The following is a 19,962-nucleotide window of genomic DNA, read 5'->3' as shown; positions in this document are numbered from 1 at the left end:
CAGCCGGCAGCTAGAATACAGTAAGCAGAAGTGAAACAGCATTATAGAAAAACAAAACAAAAGCACAGAAGTGGCCATCATTATAGAAAGTTGCAGTGGCTTGAAAATTATCGGTAGCTTCAAGTGCTTGCTTCAGGTCATTGTACATCATATTTCCTGAGATATAAAACAACTTAACTCAAGTTGGTTACAAAAGAAGCAAACCCATCTCACAGGCTCTTTTAATCACCAACATGAACGCCCTCTTGGCATGGGCACTTGCTGAGAAAAAATTTGGACACTCATAAATTCCTGTCTTTCAAAAGATAGATAAGAAAATTTTCAAGCCTTTCTGAGAAGTAACTGATGGTCATCATTGATAAGAACCTTATGATTAGGGGTCATGGACGGGCAGACTTAATACCGTAATCTTCAGGGAAACCCTAGACTATGGGCAGTCTTATTCACTTGGTTGGAAACCTTGACGTGGGATCTTCCAGCAACATTATTATATAAGCCTGTGATGCAAGCATGAGCAAATTAAGGTATTTATGTTAGGCTTGGGAGAAAATAAGTAGAAAATGATGGAAGACAGTCATTGTCCCATGGGGCTACCCTAATATGTGTCCATCCATCACTAAGAATTGTGTGGTCTTGTGTTAATGTTGCTATATCCTCCTTATGGCTTATTGCTAGGCCAGACTGGGACTTCAATGGGAACACCCTGCTTTATTTCTATTTTTGACTGTGAAATACTCAGATAAAATCCAAAGACATCAGAAAAACCACAGGGTTTTATTACTGTATCTCAAGCTTTAGGACTGTAATCCCTCACAAAATCAGGTCCGTAAAAATTGATTGACAAGATCAAATAGTAGAAAGTAAAATTGACTAACAGACTCTGTTTTGTACTTTAGCAATTTATGAGCTGGAAGATATTTTTTGATTTTTAGTGAATCACATTTTGCCAAAGTTGTAGATGTGAAGTTTCATATTAATTATTCAATACCCTGTTCAGTTTGTGGTTAAATACATCTTTCTGTATTTCAGCTCAGCAGTGGCATATCTTTGTGGACACCTCCACACATTTCGAGGCCTAATGCCAGTTCTACACAGCCGTCACTCACAAGGTACCCTGGAACTAGAGCTTGGAGATTGGATGGACAATAGGAGGTCAATAGTTTTTGTATTTTCTTTTTTTAAATGTATTTCTCAGTGCACTCAGACTGTGTCATTTTCAAGAAGAGCATAGATTAAAATATTTAATTTACATCTAATTAAAGTAAGGTGGTTGTATAAGTGAAAGTAGTAGTGGGTGATGAAAGTCTTTCTTATTTACTCATTAGAAACTCTCTTGTCAATTGTGGATTATTGATTTGGAGATGCAGAAGTACATATGGTTTTGTAGAGGCGCATGTCAGAGTTTACACTTACAATATTCACACAAAAGCAGTTGAATCCAGAAGTAATCATCCAGTTTCTTAGGAACGGTCCCAGATAGTGCATAAAGAACCTATAGCCCATGTCTGTCTGCAATAAACACCTTGCCTTCCGTTGGATGAACATTTCTTGAAATGTGGCAAACGTATTCTTGAAGGAAATTTGTCAAGACAGTTGACTTTTCGTTGAGATACAAGGGATGTTCAGTAATTTATCTGAGTATGAAAGAAATAAGCAAGCGTGTTGAAACAAATCAGGCCATGTTGTGACAGGTCTCAAAGTTACTCATGGACAGTTGTGGCTCAGTGCGAGTCTTAACATTCAAAGAGACAGGATGTCAGGAGAGTCCTCGTAATCAAGCCAGAAAATGCTAGATTTGTAGCAACGTTCAGTGATAAAATTTCTCACCTAAGAAGGGATAAAGCCAAAGGAGATCAGTGAACACATGACTGCAGTTAATGGTGAGTCTGCCTCATTTTTCGACAAAGTAAAATTTTGGATTAAGAGTTTAAGTGGGGCAAAGAGTCCATTGAAGATGGCCCTCACACTGGATGGCCTATAGAAGCAACTTTCACAGAGATGTGCAAGAAAGTCAAGGATTTAATTTTGTTAGAGAGATGAATTAAGGGTTCCCAAATAGCTGAAGAAATGGCATCTCGACAGGTACGGTTTGGAAAATAATTCATGAAAAGTTGGGCATGTCAAAGTTCAGTGCAACATGGGTTGCGAGAATGCTGACGCCATGTCAGAAAGCCATGAGGCTCTAGTGCTGTCAGGAGAACTTGGAGATGCTCTGTGAAAACCAAGTGATTTTTTTCATTCTTTGGTGACTGGGGATGAGGCTTGGGTCTATCACAGAGATCCAGAGTCCAACATGAAGTCAATGCAGTGGAAGTACTGCACAATAACTGCTGTGCATGTAGAAATTGATGGAGAAAGTATGGGAAATGCCAAACATGTGAACAAGTCTCTATTTACTCTAAAATGGGATCCGAAAAGCTATATCAAGGGACTGCATTATATTGAAGTTAAAGTGGAGGTAAGTGGTGCCGGAAGATGTAGAGTAGTGTCAGAGTTGCTTGTTAAATATGTTTTGAATCTGTGCCTAGTTTAGCATGACGTTTGAATTGTGCTGTGATAAAGAAATCTGGCTTTTCATTTAAAGGCTTTGAATGTAAATCAATGAAAGAAAACGATTAGATTGTTTGAATTTTACAAAACCAAAATGAAACTGTACTAGCCATCCCCTGCGGCTTCGCCTGCGTAGTAGTGAAACAGGACAATGAGGAGGGCCCAGCCAATCTCTTCTCCTGACGTCACTCTTCCCCGTCCTCTTGGCCCGCAGCCTCTGTTTCAGATTAGCATGAATATATATCGTTCCTGCAAGCGAACTATGATTCTTAGCGCATTGAGAGAAGTTGCAAAATCAACTGGATTGTTCAAGCAAGTTATAGAAAAAAAAAAAGGTCTAAATCCATTAAGTACTTCTCCCGTTCGCTAGCTTAGCGGAGGTAAGGTTACACCCCGAGGCAGTCGCGTGAGTGAGGAGGGCCCCGCAGCCCAATGAGTCTCTCTCGGATTTGCGCTAATATATTGGTAATGCAAGCGAACTATAATACTTAGCGCGATGAGAAAGTCGCAACATCAACAGAATGTTCAAGCAAATTATAGAAAAAAACCCGATCTAAATCCGTCAAGTAGTTCTCTCGTTCGCTAACTGAGTGGAGTTAAGGTTACGCCCCAAGGCAGATGCGTGAGTGAGGAGGGCTCCGACCCCGAAGCCCGATGAGTCTCTCTCGGTTTCGTGCTAATAAATCGGTACCACAAGCGAACTATAATACTTAGCGCGATGAGAAAGTCGCAAAATCAACGGAATGTTCAAGCAAATTACAGAAAAAAATCCGATCTAAATCCTTTAAGTAGTTCTCGCGTAAAAAGCGGAAAGACGTACAAACAAGTCTAAAAAACTATAAGAAATTTCCCACTTGGACCACAAAATTTTTAAAAACGTTTCTTAGCGAGCACCTATGGGCCAACGGTAACCTACATTCCAAATTCCCAAGTCCTCATGGTTCGGGAGATTTTGTCATGAGTGAGTCAGTTCTATTTGGCTTTTATATATATATAGATTATTATCAAATATGAGAACTTTCTGTTACTAACAAATCCTGTTTTTGGTCTTCTTTGTTTCCAAAATAGATATCGTATCTTGGCTTTTGATCACGACCTATTCAGCTTTGCAGACTTGAACTTTGAAGAGTGGCCAGCAGTCCTTATCACCAACCCTAAGTCAGCTTTGTACTCCAATCCTGTGGTAGAGCCACTAGGAAAAATCCAGAACTCTACACACATCAGGTAATAAATAATACTTCAGTAGTATGATCACCCAAACAGATCATCTCCAGGATTAGGTTAAAGCAACCATGTAATTTTATTTTGCATTTCCTCTGAGGGTCCTGGCATTTTCAGAAGCACCAATAACTGCTGTGCATGTAGAAATTGATGGAAAAAGTATGGGAAATGCCCAGCAAGTGAACAAGTCTCTATTTACTCTAAAATGGGATCCGAAAAGCTATATCAAGGGACTGCATTATATTGAAGTTAAAGTGGAGGTAAGTGGTGCCGGAAGATTCAGAGTTGCTTCTTAAATATGTTTTGAATCTGTGCCTAGTTTAACATGATGTGATTTTGCCTATGATTGTCAGTCTTGGCCTTTATTGGCATAATCTTAGAAAGTCTTAGAAAGTTATAGATCGTCGCAGTGTGCCTATGGCACTCACTTATGGTGACATCCCCAGCAATTCAGTCATACTGTTTTTAACATCCTCTACAATGCTCTTTAACTCACTACAGGAAAACCAAGCTGGTCTGTTTTTTCTCATAGTGAGTAGCAAGTTGTAGAGGTAGGCTGTTGATTCTGCAAGAGTTAACATTCAATGAGCACTCAACTGGACAGACAAGGCACACAGTGAAACAACATAATGACGAAAAATGATGGCTGCCAGAAATAAAGATGAGAAAGTGATTTGGACTGCGGAAACGCAGGTGACGCTCATTGAACTTTGGACACAGCAGAGATATCTGATTGATGTTTTGTGTTTATCATATCGGCTATAGATTTTGTGTTGTGCAATGCTACTCTTTTTTCCCCCCATGTTATACAAGTTCACTGGCTGCCAAAATAAAGCAACTCTGTGGCATATTTAATTTTAACCATTTTAATCACAATGTGTAATTCCTAATTATAAAATTTGACAACTTTAGAGGTAAAGATAATCAGCAAGGCGGCACGGTGGTGCAGTGGGTAGCGCTGCTGCCTCGCAGTTGGGAGACCTGGGGACCAGGGTTCGCTTCCCGGGTCCTCCCTGTGTGGAGTTTGCATGTTCTCCCCGTGTCTGCGTGGGTTTCCTCCGGGCGCTCCGGTTTCCTCCCACAGTCCAAAGACATGCAGGTTAGGTGGATTGGCGATTCTAAATTGGCCCTAGTGTGTGCTTGGTGTGTGGGTGTGTTTGTGTGTGTCCTGCGGTGGGTTGGCACCCTGCCTGGGATTGTTTCCTGCCTTGTGCCCTGTGTTGACTGGGATTGGCTCCAGCAGACCCCCCGTGACCCTGTGTTCGGATTCAGCGGGTTGGAAAATGGATGGATGGATGGATAATCAGCAACTGCAGTTGTTAAATTCTGACTGCAAGTCATGTCGATTCCTGTAATGACATAATACTGTGACACGTCCCTAGACAACCCTAATGTTGTCCTTAAAGCAGAATGCACTTGTTTTTCATTGTGTCCATTGCTGTACTCTGTGCATGTGACAGTACTACTACTACTATTATTATATACAGTAAAAATCCACAAATGAAAAGCACATTAATTGTAGCATATCTGTGTATGGTAACAACGCTACAGTAGATACAGAAATAGCCTCTTGTACAAGTCATGCTGAGAGTAAGATGGAAGTGATCATATGAGAGGCATGTAGCTTGATTCTTCTCATGACAAGGTGGACAAGATGCAGCGAGAACACATTGCGACTTATTTTTCTAATGCTACTGTATGTTAGAGCGAGCTGTGCATCTTGCTGTTTCTCACACACCTGTGTGCAACAGTGAGTGTGACAATGTGAGAATATAAGAAGGCACATGTCTTGCTGTCTCACACACTATGGTGTTCTGAGATGGGGGGGCCATATAGAAAAAGTGTTGTCATTTCTACACAGTGTGGCCAAAATGTATGCAAATACTGTGAAATGAAAGTCTGTGATGCTCACATTAATAACATCTGAATTGTTTGATTTGTTATAATAAACTATGGAGTGAAGAAGTAAATCAAGGAAAAATGTGTCTCTGTCCCAAACATTATGGAAGGCACTGTGTGTGTGTGTGTGCGTATGTGTATGTGTATCCATCCATCCATTATCCAACCTGCTATATCCTAACTACAGGGTCACGGGGGTCATATATACAGTCATATGAAAAAGTTTGGGAATCCCTCTCAGCCTGCATAATAATGGACTCTCCTTTCAACAAAAAAGATAACAGTGGTCTGTCTTTCTTTTCCCAGGAACATCTGAGTACTGCGGTGTTTTCCAAACAAAGATTTTTAGTGACGCAGTATTTAGTTGTATGAAATTAAATCAAATGTGAAAAACTGGCTGTGCACAAATGTGGGTCCCCTTGTCATTGTGCTGATTTGAATGCCTGTCACTGCTCAATGCTGATTACTTGGAACACCAAATTGGTTGATGAGCTCGTTAAGCCTTGAACTTCATAGACAGGTGTGTCCAATCATGAGATATAAAGGTATTTAAGGTGGTCAACTACAAGTTGTGCTTCCCTTTGACTCTCCTCTGAAGAGTGACAGCATGGGATCCTCAGTATATGTATGTGTGTATATAGGTTCGATTCCCGAGAGGGAGTGCAGTGGAGTGTGTACACCTGGTGAGCCCAGAATGAGGGCGAAACACGTGTCGTGTACTCTTTGCATTTATTTGACAGTAAACTATTTCAACCATATATATATATATATATATATATATATATATATATATATATATATATATATATATATATATATATATATATCCATCCATTTTCCAACCCGCTGAATCCAAACACAGGGTCACGGGGGTCTGCTGGAGCCAATCCCAGCCAACACAGGGCACAAGGCAGGGAACCAATCCCGGGCGGGGTGCCAACCCACCGCAGGACACACACAAACACACCCACACACCAAGCACACACTAGGGACAATTTAGAATCACCAATCTACCTAACCTGCATGTCTTTGGACTGTGGGAGGAAACCGGAGCGCCCGGAGGAAACCCACGCAAACACGGGGAGAACATGCAAACTCCACGCAGGGAGGACCCGGGAAGCAAACCCGGGTCTCCTAACTGCGAGGCAGCAGCGCTACCACTGCGCCACCGTGCCGCCATATATATATATATATATATATATATATATATATATATATATATATATTTTATGTGAATGTGCTTAAATATATACTGTACAGTATACTGTATATTTATGTTTACAATTCAATCAATTCAATTCAACTTTGTCATTCAGCAGAACATCCGAGATGTGCTGCAGAATGAAAAGATGATGCACAAGACATTAATAAACACATATAGTTAGAATCAATTACATTCTGATTAAAAGTGCAGAAAGATTCTGATTAAAAATGTACAAAATTCTGATTAGAGGTGCATAAAAGTCTAAATTGAAAATACCTAAAATTCTGAATTAAAGTACCTACAATAAAATACTAAAATGCTTCATTTAAAAGACGAACGGCAGTAGGAAAAAAACTGTTCTTAAACCTGGTAGTTCTACATTTCAGGCTGTGGTACCTTCTGCTTGAGGGCATGAGGGAAAAGAGTTCAGAGGCAGGATAAGTGGGGTCTCTGAACATCCGCACAGCTCTGGCCAGACAGCGTTGTTTTGCCAAGTCTTGTTACAGTTACAGCTTGTATACTGTGTGTTCATAAAAGTCACTTTATCAGTCTAACCTTTGTCTCACTTTCCTAGGATGCTGCAGGAAGGTCAGCTGTGGCCAGGCATGAGTTTTCTCTTGAGGAGGATGTGTCTCTAAGTTTTGGGTTAATGCAGTCTTTCATCCTACTGACTGATCATTATATTATAGTAAGATTATTTTAATTGTATAGTTTTATTATAACATTTTATATTACTATATTAGACCGTTCACTTTAAGGGGAAGCAGAGAGGCCTTTATCAAATGATTCACGTGTAGGCGGCGCTGTGGCGCTGTGTACAACACTACTGCACATCCACTCCAGGAGAGTTAATGAACTGGTGTGCTCTGTGGAATTGGTTGTTGGATGGATGTCAAGGTACACCCTTACAGTTTTATCCTTTCAGAGAAATCAGTAGTGTTACAGTATATTACATTGCCTTTGTCTCTTGCTGTTAATCCTGTCTGTGGTTTACTGAATGAAATAAATGTATCTGATATGAATCTCATGGGCCATACCTACTTTCTTTTTTAAATATATATTTAAGCTTTTCTGTGTAGTCCTCCTCGGTTTTCACAAAAGTACTAAATAACTTAAATTGACACTAAGATTTAGTTTTAAATGCCATGTTTAGCACTATTCTTCAGGGCCAGAGAATAAAATTAGGGACTTCTTGAAGGATGTGCCACTTAATGACAACAAAAGGAGCTTCTAATGTATCAAAGATCAATACAGTCATGCGCTGACTTATGGCTACGTTTCGGCCTGGTCATTTGGCCATATGTCTAATTGGCTGGATGTCTGTCACAAAGTGTACAGATTAGTACGCATAATTTAAGTGCTAGGATAGAGTATCCGTGTAAGGCCTTATTTCCCAACCACTGGGTTGCGGATTCTTTTTTTTATTTCTCCTTATACAGTTTCTTGTATTAGGAATTCGTTAGTTTTCACATTCCGCATGGGGTCAGAGTGCAGGGTCAGCCATTGTACGGTGCCCTTGGAGCATTTGCAGGTTAAGGACCTTGCTCAAGCGCCTGGCAGAGTAGGATCTCTTTTTGGCAGTAATGGAGAGTTGAACCGGCAACCTTCTGGATACCAGCAGTGCAGATCCTTAGCCTCACAGCCACCACGGGTTGCCATCATTAGTTCACGATGGGAATCTAATAAATCGGCCGCACTGTCTGATACATTTTCTCATTTCTAAGTGAGTTTGTTTCACCAAGAGGACCCTTGATTATACTTCTTTTGTCAATGGGACAAGCTGCAGTTATTGCTAGAAATATATTTTAAAAAGGAAAAACTAGGTTGTGGAATCATAAAGGTTGAGAAACACTGGTGTAAGAAAGGCATGCAGACTGAATGCATAAGAAATACCCACGTGGAACAACAGACCATCAAAATATATCTTAAAGGGCCTTCCAAGAATCAGAAAACATTAGAGACCTGTGAAATAATAATAATAATAATAATAATAATAATAATAATAATGATGAAAGACTTATTACTATGGTTAGTTTTGGCAATTTCTAGAACACTGCAACCGTATTGTTTTCCTATGGCTCTCAGCTGTAAGTACATATTGCCTCAACTTGATTGGCCGTAAATCAGCGCATGACATTACATGGCTTTGACAAAAAACAGATACTGTAAATGTCATTTATTGACATTCATTTGTTGAAGTCCTTTTAAATTTTTTTTTTTTAATTGAGAGGAGGAAAAAAAATCAAATTTTGTTAACTTTTTGCCAAACAACTGATGAGCCACCCATTCCTTGTAATGTGATAAAAGCAGCATTTGTTCTGTTTGGTTACAGGCTAGAGTGCTCTTTGTGTTCCTGACACTGTTTAACATTGCTGTTATTGTTACCTTCAGATATGTGAGGCGGCCTGCACCTCAAGGTACGACGAGTTTTGATTTTGTTTAGTTAGTGCACTTACAGTTAGGTCCATAAATATTTGGACAGAGACACCTTTTTTCTAATTTTGGTTCTGTACATTACCACAATGAGTTTTAAATGAAACAACTCAGATGCAGTTGACTTTCAGCTTTAATTCAGTGGGGTGAACAAAACGATTGCATAAAAATGTCAGGTAACTAAAGCATTTTTTGAACACAATCCCTTCATTTCAGCTCAAAAGTAATTGGACAAATGAAATAACTGGGAATAAAATGTTCATTTCTAATACTTGGTTGAAAACCCTTTGCTGGACAGCAATGACAGCCTGAAGTCTTGAACTCCTGGACATCACCAGATGTTGGGTTTCCTCCTTTTTAATGCTCTGCCAGGCCTTTACTGCAGTGGCTTTCAGTTGCTGTTTGTTTGTGGGCCTTTCTGTCTGAAGTTTAGTCTTCAACAAGTGAAATGCCTGCTCAATTGGGTTAAGATCAGGTGACTGACTTGGCCATTCAAGAATTTTCCACTTCTTTGCTTTAATAAACTCCTGGGTTGCTTTGGCTGTATGTTTTGGGTCATTGTCCATCTGTATCATGAAACACCACCCAATCAATTTGACTGTATTTAGCTGGATTTGAGCAGACAGTATGTCTCTGAACACCTCAGAATTTATTCGGCTGCTTCTGTCCTGTGTCACATCATCAATAAACACTAGTGTCCCAGTGCCACTGGCAGCCATCACACTGCCTCCCTCCACCGTGTTTTACAGATGGTGTGCTATGCTTTGGATAATGAGCTGTTCCACGCCTTCTCCATACTTTTTTCTTGCCATCATTCTGGTAGAGGTTGATCTTGGTTTCATCTGTCCAAAGAATCTTTTTCCAGAACTGTGCTGGCTTTTTTAGATGTTCTTTAGCAAAGTCCAATCTCGCCTTTCTATTCTTGAGGATTATGAGTGGCTTGCACCTTGCAGTGCACCCTCTGTATTTACTTTCATGCAGTCTTCTCTTTATGGTAGACTTGGATATCGATACGCCGACCCCCTGGAGAGTGTTGTTCACTTGGTTGGCTGTTGTGAAGGGGTTTCTCTTCACCATGGAAATGATTCTGCGATCATCCACCACTGATGTCTTCCGTGGACGTCCAGGTCTTTTTGCGTTGCTGAGTTCACCAGTGCTTGCTTTCTTTCTCAGGATGTACCAAACTGTAGATTTTGCCACTCGTAATATTGTAGCAATTTCTCAGATGGGTTTTTTCTGTTTTCGCAGCTTAAGGATGGCTTCTGTCACCTGCATGGAGAGCTCCTTTGACCACATGTTGTCTGTTCACAGCAAAATCTTCCACATCCAAGCACCACACCTCAGATCAACTCCAGGCCTTTTATCTGCTTAATTGATAATGACATAACGACGGACTTGCCCACACCTGCCCATGAAATAGCCTTTGAGTCAATTGTCCAATTACTTTTGAGCCCCTGAAATGAAGGGATTGTGTTCAAAAATGCTTTAGTTGCCTCACATTTTTATGCAATCGTTTTGTTCACCCCACTGAATTAAAGCTGAAAGTCTGCACTTCAACTGCATCGGAGTTGTTTCATTTAAAATTCGTTGTGGTAATGTACAAAACCAAAATGAGAAAAAAGTGGTCTCTGTCCAAATATTATGGACCTAACTGTATTCATGTGTGGTGGTAGTCATTCTAATTTCCCATGCTCCCATTCATTCAACATCAAAGTTCTTTTTTTATTTTTCCAGCTTTATTTTCCCAAGCAAGACTATCTCTCCATTTCTTTAGTAAGACAAACTGGTTTTACTATAGCTGCCTCCTGCTGAATGTCTGGACTGCATTTGGTAAGACTGCTTTACTAAATTAAAATGTGTTTATGTGGACTGAAAATTGGTAGAGATGATTCATTGGTAGCAGTTTAAACATTGAACTTATGGAAGCACTAATCTGAAGTAACAGAAAAAAAAACACATTCCTTGCGTGTATTTTGACATGCCCAACATCAGCAACATTTATTTCTATAGTACATTTTCATACAAATGATGTAGCTCAAAGTGCTTTACAAGATGAAGAAAGAGAAAAAAGTATAATTCAAAATAAAATTAGGCAATATTAATTAACATAGAATAAAAGTAAGGTCCGATGGCCTTTGAGGGCAGAAAAAAAAAAAACTCCAGACGGATGGAGGAAAAAAAAAAAAAACAAAATCTGCAGGGGTTCCAATGCCACGAGACCGCCCAGCCTCCACTAGGCATTCTACCTAACATCAATGATCTCAATCAGTCCTCATGGTATTCAGGGTTCTCATGGAAGAACTTGATGATGATAGTCATGTGGACTTCTGGCCTTTAATCCATCAATGTAGGGACATCATGATACCCTGATCAGGAGGTCGTGGCACAGATTGGCACCACAGAAAAGCGGAAAACGTACAGCAGAGAAAGTAGAGGTTAGTACGGATTTCGGAGCCTCCATGAATGATAATGATAATTAAATGCGTATACAGAGTATCAGGATTAAACTAAAATGAAGCTATGACAAAGCCATGTTAAAGTAATGTGTTTTCAGCAGCTTTTCAAAGTGCTTCACAGGATTAGCCTGGCGAGTTTCTATCAGTAAGCTATCCCAGATTTTAGGTGTATAACAACAGAATGCTGTCTCACCACTTCTTTTAAGTTTAGCTCTTGGGATTATAATCACACTCATTTGAAGATCTAAGGTTACGATTAGGAGTGTAAGGTGAGAGACATTCTGAAATATAGGATGGACTTATTACAATTAAATTATTTAAAGCTTTGTAAACATAAGCAGTATTTTCAAGTCAATTCTAAATGACACAGGTAACCAATGTAGTGACATCAAAACTGGTGTGATGTGCTCGGATTTTCTTTTCCTAGTTAAGATTCTGGCAGCTCTTTCTGCACTCGTTGCAATCGATTTATGTCTTTTTTGGGTGGTCCTGAGAGGAGTGAGTGACAGTAATGTAACCATCCATTTTCCAACCCGCTGAATCCGAACACAGGGTCACGGGGGTCTGCTGGAGCCAATCCCAGCCAACACAGGGCACAAGGTAGGGAACCAATCCTGGGCAGGGTGCCAACCCACCACAGGACAGTAATCTAGCCGACTGAAAACAAAAGCGTGAACTAATTTCTCAGCATCTTGCAATGATATAAGAGGTCTAACTTTTGCAATATTTCTTAAGTGAAAAAATGCTGTCCTAGTAATCTATGTGATTTAAAATTCAGGTCAGAGTCAATACTTACCCCTGAATTGTTTACCTCCGTCTTCACTTTTAATCCTAATGGATCAAGTTTATTTCTAATACCCTCTTTATATCCATTTTTGCCAATCACTAAAATCTTTGTCTTCTCCTTATTTAACTCTTTTAGGCCTAATTTTTTTTTTTGTTTCTTTTCTCCCAGGGCTGAATATTTTTCCAAAAACTAACATTTTTTAAAAAAGAACACAAAGCAATTGTTTAACACATCAAATCAACAAAAAATATTTACTTTTGACAAATGTTACTGTCTTGCATGTTGTATGAGCCTGCATACTCTATGATTTCACATACATATCACATACATTTTACACAGCAAAGTCTGATCTCGCTCAAAGCAGCCAATTTCAGTCATTGCCACATTGCACTCCTTACAATATGTGTTGCTTTGGTGCCTATTTTTCAGTTGTCTGTTGCTGCACTTTCTAACATATATTGTTAGTGTGTACTGTAGAGAGACAAGTCACCCATTTGCCATCGTGCCATGCCACTGCTACCAAGTTTTCTGCCTGCATGAAAACCGTATTGTCACCTCTTTTCATCTTCTGAAACTTTATGAACTTTATGTATGGCATTATAGCCTGGCTCACCCCATGGGATTTGCTTCTGTTTATTACAGAAGTGAATAAAACTTTGCAGCAGCACGTACCTAAGCCACCAGGGGACAAAACACGTTTGGACCAATGCTCCCTGAAGTTATATCACCAGTTCTGTCCCATCTCTATTTGTAATGCCACAGCGCGCTTCATCTCGTCTTTCGTTGTGGGTTTCCACTTTGAAAAACGAGAATGCGATGCAAACACAGCCCGTGATTCAAAAAAAATCTCTGCCTACCTGTTTGTCTCGTCTGACAGTAGCTGAAAAGCAGCATCAGGAGAGAGCAGCCTGAAGTACAGCAGCTGGTGATCTGTCATGTCCAACAGCAAGCCATGCCGTCTTGTAAACTCCGGTAGCCAGATCGGCTCTCAACGGATCAATGTCTGTGTATTTATCCCATGCGAACCTTGCTTTTGATGCATCGGCTGCGCGAAGGCACTCAACTGGCAGCAGATCCGCTGGCGCGGCATCAGCTGGTGTCTGATCAGCTGATGCCTGCTTCTCACTCTCTTGTTCGATCTCCTGATCACTGCCAATAAAATCCGATTCTGAAAAATCAAGAGTCCGACTCCGCGATAATGCGCAAAACATCGCCTGCCGAGTGTTTTCTTTTCTGCACTTGCTTCGCTGCCTTTTCACATGTCGGTGCCATCTTGCCATTGTTTACATTTTGCAACTCACGCACACGCAAGGTTTAGTTGCCGAGTCAACGAGTCTAGAATTCCTCCAAGCACAGAGGGAATGCCTGTGACGTGACAGTGAGATTTGTTGCCATTAACAGCTGATTGTCGCCCCCTATCCCTGGATGTCGACTTTTGTTGACATTAGCCTTCAACCCCTCCTGTCGACAAAAGTCGACATCCGCCCTAAAAGAGTTAAGAAAATTACTACCATCCATTCAGAAACACAAGTAAGACATTGTGTTAGTGAATCAAGAGAGTCGGGGTCATCAGGCGCTATTGATAAATTCAGGTGTGTCTCATCAGCATAGCTGTGGTAGCTTACAATATGCCCCGAGATAATCTGACCTAACGGAAGCATGTAGATCGAAAAGAGCAGCAGACCGAGGAGAGATTCTTGTTGAACACCATATAGAATATCAGGGGTCTTTGAAGTATAATTACCTAACAAAGAATTTTCTACCTGCCAGGTAGGACTCAAAACAATTTAAGACACTGCCAAAGAGGCCTGACTCTCTCGGTCAACGACTCAGACCAGCCAGTCTGTGGCTCTCCCCAACAAAACCAAAAGAGTTTGATTTTTGTCTTAAATTGTAGGGGCAGGCGTGTGTGCATTTGAGGCCAATTGAGCCAATGAGCCGGTGAGCACTCACATGGAAGTACAATGCTTGGAAGTTCCAACACCTGGAAGGAAAAAAAAATAATCGGAGGTTGCGGCTGATCACACTGTACCTGTAAAATATTTGTACAGCTCCGGTGTGGTCAGGCAGCATGTTAATGTGATATTTTGAGAATGTGAAATTGTGCAGGAAAGTCATTAGGTGGTCGTCTCAGTGGTAATGCTGCTACGTTTCAGATTTATGCTGCTTTTTTCCCTTCAGGACTAACTTTTACAAGTGCCATAAATTTAAACAGGATGTTACAGACAGACTCACATCAAATGTATGCTTTTATTATGTAATAATAATAATAATAATAATAATAGTAGCTAACTTCTCAAAGTGCTAAATACAAGGACAACGTGAGAGTCGAACCTCTTACCTTGAGGTTGCTAAGCAGTAGTTTTTCCACTGCGCCATCCGTGGAGATCTGAAACAGAGCAGCATTACCACTGTGACAACTGGTTGAAAATGACACTCGCAAACACACACACGTATGTGGACGTCTTTTACTTTGTACCAATTGATAATTGGAATCCAGCAACATGTCAGTTGAGCAATTTCTTTTTCTTCGGTTTTATTCTTGAATAAAAGCATACTTGTTACACCTTTTATGAAAGTGTTTATTGGATATTTGGGCTTCAGTCTTAACACATCCTACACTTCACGTCAAAATTCTGTCGTTATTACTATAACATATGAAAACATTTTGTTTTCGCGGTGTGATCAGCATTTCTTGCCTCACATTTCCACTGTCATTCTATATTTACATAGATACACGGAACACACTTGAAATGTATGTATTTCAAATCACTGTATTTCATTACCTATAAAATTCCTTACAAACATATCGTTAAATAAACACTTCAGCACAGACTTTTGAACTGTGAGGACTGCAGCAGGGTGGGCGATGCCTTTATCTGACTGAGTGGGGGGTGTAGCAGGCCAAACCATACATTTGCAAAACAAAAGTGGGCTCTTAGTGCAGTGATATGGAACTGTGATCAAAGCACTGTGCAGTCCCTGCATTGATGGATTGAAGGCCATCATCATCTAATTCTTACACATGAAGCCTGAAAACCATGAGGACTGATTGAGATCATTTATGTTAGGTAGAACTCCCAGTGGTGGCTGGATGGTCTCATGGTCTCTGAACCCCTGCAGATTTTGTTTTTTTTCTCCAGCCTTCATAATTTTAAATACTTCAGTCAGGTCTCCTCTTAATCTCCTTTACCTTAAACTGTAAAGACTCAGCTCTTTTAATCTTTCCTCATAACTCATCCCCTGTAGCCCTGAATCAGCCTAGTCGCTCTTCTCTGGACCTTCTCCAGTGCTGTTATGTCCTTTTTGTAGCCTGGAGACCCAAACTACACACAGTACTCCAGATGAGGCCTCACCAGTGTGTTATAAAGCTTGAGCAGAACCTCCTGTGACTTGTACTCCACACACTGTGCTATATAACCTAAACATTCTGCTCTATAACCTAATAAACATTGTGTTATATAACCTAAACGTTGTGCTATATAACCATACATAACCTTGCTTCATAAGAGTAAATGAGTATATAGATGCAAGTTTGTAGTACCTAAACAGAAGTATTACAATTATTTATTTTTAGTGTGGGTTATGGTCACTAAATAATACACCTACAGAATTTAATTTTGTTAATAAAAAATTAAAAGATAGCACTTGTGGTCTGCTGTTTAATTGTGAAAACACCACTTTACTTTAGGCCAGTGCTCCGCAACCGGTGTGCCACGGCACCCTGGTGTGCCTTGAGCCGATACAGGTGTGACGCGGTCAAATAAGACAATTTTCTAACTAAATAATATTTCAACGGTCCTCCTTAGAAACACAATAATTAGAATACGTGCAATGAAATATTCGCGTAAATGGCCTTTTAAAGGTTTAATAATTTTATGTGTCATTTCTCTGAAATAATAAATCCCATCGCCTGTCGCCTACGACGTAGACCCTACGTAGTCGCCAGACAACTCCGTAGTATGCTTTGATAGCCAGAGCGCTCCGTGTCCTCACCTAGATTCAATTCAAGCCGACGTATTAGTCGTGCTACGTCGCATTCACTCGTCTTGCGACAGTAGTTATCATTCATTACTATTAGTTGTGTTGCTGAATTGTGTATGGTTAACGTTCTTCGTGTGATTCATATTTAGTTTTATACCCCTTTAAATATGGATAAATATTTACGTGGAAAAGATTCGTCTTCACGTACAGATGATGAAGAACCCAGCACAAGTGTTGCAAAAAAAACAAATAAGATTGTGAAAAGGAAGTACAACGAAGACTACATTCGATATGGATTCTCGTGGTGTGGTGACGAAACGGCTCCAAAGCCACAATGCATCATTTGCGGCGATCAGCTATCAAACGAGGCAATGGCACCCAGTAAACTAAATCGCCATCTAAATTCAAACCATCCCAGTTACGCCAAAAAAGACAAACAACTCTTGTGTTAATTAAAAATGATAAGCGGTCATGCTTAAAAGATCTTGACCAAGAACTTCGGGTTGCGCTGACAAATATTGAGCCGAATATAAAACTTTTGTGTTCATTGAAACAAGCGCAGGTATCACATTAATCAGTCATTATGTTATAATAATTATTAAGATTGCATAAAAGTAAATATAGTATAGTTTTTATGTATGTATACTTATAATAAATGTATACTTATAATAAAAAATGAAAATTTATTGTAAAATTTGTATTAAATTAATATCTATATGTCAGTGGGGTAGCTGGAGATCATGTTGCCCGGGGCGGTGAAAAATTTGACGCCCCAAAGCTGAAAGAAATTTTTTTTTGCGCCTCCTCAAGGAACAAAAAAAAGGAAACTGCAGTAGTTTGGACGCCCCTAAATAGCTGGCGCTCGGAGCGGACCGCCCAAACCCATCCCCCCAACCCCAGCTACGCAACAGCCAAATATTATAGGTTTTGACGTGCCGCGGAAATTCTAGGAAGAACTTTGGTGTGTCGTAGGTGAGAAAAGGTTGCGGAGCACTGCTTTAGACCACGAGGCTTCTACATGGCTAGTTAAGCAGGAGCTTAGTATAAAAATTTAAAACGGTAAAGAAACCTAATTAGAATCAGTTTTGAATTGTACTGTTCTGCTAACTTGAAATTGATGATTGGTATTGGCCCTAAAAAATGCAAACAGAACATCCCTAGTAATTATGTTATATTGTCACTGTCATTTTTTTCGTATAACTCTTACAAAAATATCTCTATCTGTCTTTGAAGAAATAAATAAAAACTAACAATGTTCCCACTTCCAAAAACATTTATGTAAGTCTCCAAATGCACCTGAATGTTTTTATATCATTGCATCTTTTCTAACTCATTTTCAGGTATATGAAACTACAATTAATCTACTGAGTTTTGAATTAAAAGGGACATTGCAACCCACAGTTTTTATAGGACAGTTTTGTTGACTTATGTTGTAAATGTACTGAACTATTAGAACTGGCATTTACTTTTACTGAGCTGCTGGAGCTAAACGGCCGCTGGTATGTCCTCACCTTTCTTGTGTTTTGTCTGTTTTCAGGTCCCTGGTTTATCTGCGAAATGATTGATGGCCACATTGGGGCATGTTTCTCCTTTGGTGTGCTCCTTGATGGCTATGTCTTGGAGGGAATCTTAACTTATTTTGTGGGTATTCTGCAGGTGAGGTATCTTTCATTGGCTTTTGAGACATTGTGTTATGCAGTCTCCTTCATGTTCATTTTTTATTAGAAAATATGTTGCTCGGGAGCATTGACTGCCTAAAGTCAGTGGCACATTACATAACTTCTAGTCATACAGTACTGGACTGCAGTGGCTGTTCTTGTTGTCGGAGAGGATGTCAGATTACATGACTATGAATTGACCACTTGCTGACTTTCCAGTGTCTTGTGAACTCAGCACTTTTTCTGACAGTAAGTAACGTTCCACATGACAGAACCGGTACTTTCCAGATATGGTGAGTTCAGCTCCACTCTCGACCTAATTTTCATTTTGTTGTGGTATTACAAACATGAACCATTGTGCAGATGAGACACTGTTTTGCCAGATCCAAAACTCTGTCATTCCTTATTCTCCATAGCTACATTACGTGCATTGTGTACCCTGGAGAGTTCTCAATTCAAACACGCACTGAGACCACTCCCAAGATGTAGGCTACATTCACATTACAAGGAGCATTCCGAAGTTCTGATTTTTTTGCTTGGATCTGATTTGCCTATCTTGATAGTTCACATTCATAAGTACAAATGACCTGCTGTAACTAATTGTAATGTGGACGCATCTTTACCCTAAAACGGTATACATGCACACATAGATATTTGTGCACAAGTCATTTGTGTCACCAACAACAAAAAAACATCATATTTGAGAAATGAGTCATGGTATTAAAACCGACAAAATGGACACGCTAGTAGCTAGGGAATGTATCAATCGCGTTTTGCCATGTAGGACAGCAAACAGTTCATCAGCTACACATGATTAGGTCAAGAAGGCAAAAAAAAGGCAGATGGCTAGCTTTTGCTACACTGCTATTGTTGGGACTACTGCACCAATGAGAAAAGAGCCAGCAGTGGCGGGACCGTGACTGCTGTAACAGCTGTAGCTCTCCTCCATTGTTGTTCAGCTGTGCTGCCTGTGCTCAGGTGCTCAGGTCATGCGCATAGGCAAAAAACATTCTTCTTCATGATGCCTAGCCACAAATACGTTACATATCTGATCTAGAACCACATATGAAAGCGACTCAAATCTGACTTGAAAAGATTGGATTTCTGAGTCCACACAGCCTTGAAAACATCAGATTTGTGTCACATTAAGGCCTTGAAATGTGAACATAGACTTAAGGGTCGAGTCGTAGACCGTTATGTGTGAGTCGCTGGGTGTGTCAGAATACACAACTGGTAGTCACCTCCAGCTTGTTAAGATTTATGCACAGCCAGTTTCTTGGATTTGTGCAAATAAACCGGTGCCACAACTGAACTGATAGCGCGATGAGAGAAGTCACAAAATCAACCATAATGTTCAAGCAAATTATAGAAAAAAACCCGATCTCAATCTGTGAAGTAGTTCTCTTGTGAAAAGCGGACAGACAGACGTTGGATTTTATATATATATATATCAGTGGCGGACCATGCATTTCACACCCAGGCCTTCAGTAGTGCTCTGTCTGAATCAACCCGCTCCTCAAAAACTAATTTATGGTTATAAAAACCATCTTAATATGCAGAAATACAGTATAAAGAGCCGTTGCATTGCAGATAGATAACTCCTATAGCCACAATAAATGCCTTTATTGAACAGACAAACCAGGGGTGAACAAGTTCCTTTCTACTGCAGCTACAGCTTGCGACACACATAAAAAACATCAATAATAACTCATAAACTTACAATATTATTTAGGAAAATCTCAACATTTTACTCACCAAAAATTCGGATTA

The 19,962-nt window shown here is 40.0% G+C and overlaps 1 protein-coding gene across 2 annotated transcripts in view; it reads left to right on the top strand.

Annotated features, from left to right (window-relative positions):
* The window catches only part of tmem62 (transmembrane protein 62), a 45,104-nt gene that overhangs the window by 23,453 nt on the left and 1,689 nt on the right, over positions 1–19,962 (top strand). For both annotated transcript variants that reach the window (XM_028821753.2, XM_051919767.1), the window contains 7 exons: positions 1,030–1,152; positions 3,619–3,774; positions 3,872–4,031; positions 7,449–7,562; positions 9,207–9,291; positions 11,042–11,137; positions 18,072–18,190. In XM_028821753.2, coding sequence (XP_028677586.2) covers positions 1,030–1,152; positions 3,619–3,774; positions 3,872–4,031; positions 7,449–7,562; positions 9,207–9,291; positions 11,042–11,137; positions 18,072–18,190 — 853 coding nt within the window. The remainder of the gene's footprint in view (positions 1–1,029; positions 1,153–3,618; positions 3,775–3,871; positions 4,032–7,448; positions 7,563–9,206; positions 9,292–11,041; positions 11,138–18,071; positions 18,191–19,962) is intronic.

Source organism: Erpetoichthys calabaricus, chromosome 16 (genome assembly GCF_900747795.2).
Source record: "Erpetoichthys calabaricus chromosome 16, fErpCal1.3, whole genome shotgun sequence".
NCBI classification, from domain to species: Eukaryota; Metazoa; Chordata; class Cladistia; order Polypteriformes; family Polypteridae; genus Erpetoichthys; species Erpetoichthys calabaricus.
Note: the sequence above shows the minus strand (reverse complement) of the source record. Positions and strands in the feature narration are given on the sequence as shown.